Source organism: Poecilia latipinna, unplaced genomic scaffold (genome assembly GCF_001443285.1).
Source record: "Poecilia latipinna isolate Pla-1442-1.1 unplaced genomic scaffold, P_latipinna-1.0 Scaffold1699, whole genome shotgun sequence".
NCBI lineage: Eukaryota > Metazoa > Chordata > Actinopteri > Cyprinodontiformes > Poeciliidae > Poecilia > Poecilia latipinna.
This window is the reverse complement of record NW_015114315.1, coordinates 161589-163189: the sequence shown is the minus strand read 5'-3', so window position 1 is coordinate 163189 and position 1601 is coordinate 161589. Positions and strand designations below refer to the sequence as shown.

At 41.7% G+C, this 1601-nt stretch overlaps 1 protein-coding gene across 1 annotated transcript in view; it reads left to right on the top strand.

Annotated features, from left to right (window-relative positions):
• LOC106964655 (activating signal cointegrator 1 complex subunit 2 homolog) overlaps positions 1 to 1277 on the top strand; it is a 6600-nt gene extending 5323 nt beyond the window's left edge. The window contains exons 2-3 of the mRNA XM_015060289.1: positions 284 to 501; positions 1202 to 1277. Of these exons, the coding sequence (XP_014915775.1) occupies positions 284 to 501; positions 1202 to 1277 (294 nt within the window). The remainder of the gene's footprint in view (positions 1 to 283; positions 502 to 1201) is intronic.
• The last annotated feature ends 324 nt before the right edge of the window (positions 1278 to 1601 follow it).

Genomic DNA, 1601 nt, shown 5'->3' with positions numbered 1-1601 from the left:
TCAACGACAACAACTGAAACTCCAACTGAAACACCAACTACAACCACGACTACCACAACAACCACTACAACTACACCTACAACTACAGAATCAACAACAGCAACTGAAACACCAACTACAACTATGACAACTACCACAACAACCACTACTAGTACACCCACAACCACAGAATCAACAACAACCCCAACAACTACACCCACAACCACGGAATCAACAACAACTGAAACACCAACTACAACCACTACAACTACCACAACTACTACAACCACACCCACAACCACAGAATCAACGACAACAACTGAAACACCAACTACAACCACTACTACAACTACCACAACAACCACTACAACCACACCCACAACCACAGAATCAACGACAACTGAAACTACAACTGAAACACCAACTACAACCACTACTACAACTACCACAACAACCACTACAACCACACCCACAACCACAGAATCAACGACAACAACTGAAACTACAACTGAAACACCAACTACAACCACTACAACTACCACAACAACCACCACCACAACTACACCTACAACTACANCACCCACAACCACAGAATCAACGACAACTGAAACTACAACTGAAACACCAACTACAACCACTACAACTACCACAACTACTACAACCACACCCACAACCACAGAATCAACGACAACAACTGAAACTCCAACTGAAACACCAACTACAACCACGACTACCACAACAACCACTACAACTACACCTACAACTACAGAATCAACGACAGCAACTGAAACTACAACTACAACCACCACAACTACACCAACAACCACAGAATCAACAACAGAAACTGAATCTACAACATCTCCTACTACATCCATAACACCTGTAAGCACACCATGCACTTCACTCTCTCCATCCTCTTCACCCCCATGTGAGTGGTCACCATGGTATAGTAAACATGATCCAGTCACAGATAAAAATGACTTGGAAACATATGATAACATCAGAAGAAATGGTGGAAAGGTGTGTGACCGTCCTGAAAAAATTGAATGTAGATCAGTTGAAAATCCTGAGAAGGACTTCAAAGACTATGTAAAGGAACTTAAACAGATAGTTACTTGTAATGTAAGTATAGGTTTAGTCTGTAAAACAGCTGATCAACCTAATAGGAGAAAGTGTTTGAATTACGAGATAAGGGTCTGTTGTAGTGAACCTGTGGTACCAGACAACTGTACCACATTCACTACAACCTCTACAACTACATCTACGCCTACAACCACAGAATCAACAACAGCAACTGAAACAGCAACTACCACCACTACAACTACACCTACAACTACAGAATCAACAACAACAACTGAAACTACAACTGAAACACCAACTACAACCACTACAACTACCACAACTACTACAACCACACCCACAACCACAGAATCAACAACAACTGAAACACCAACTACAACCAGCACCACAACCACTACTACACCCACAACCATAGAATCTACAACTGAAACACCAACTACAACCACTACAACTACCACAACAACCACTACAACTACACCTACAACTACAGAATCGACAACAACAACTGAAACACCAACTACAACCACTACTACAACTACCAC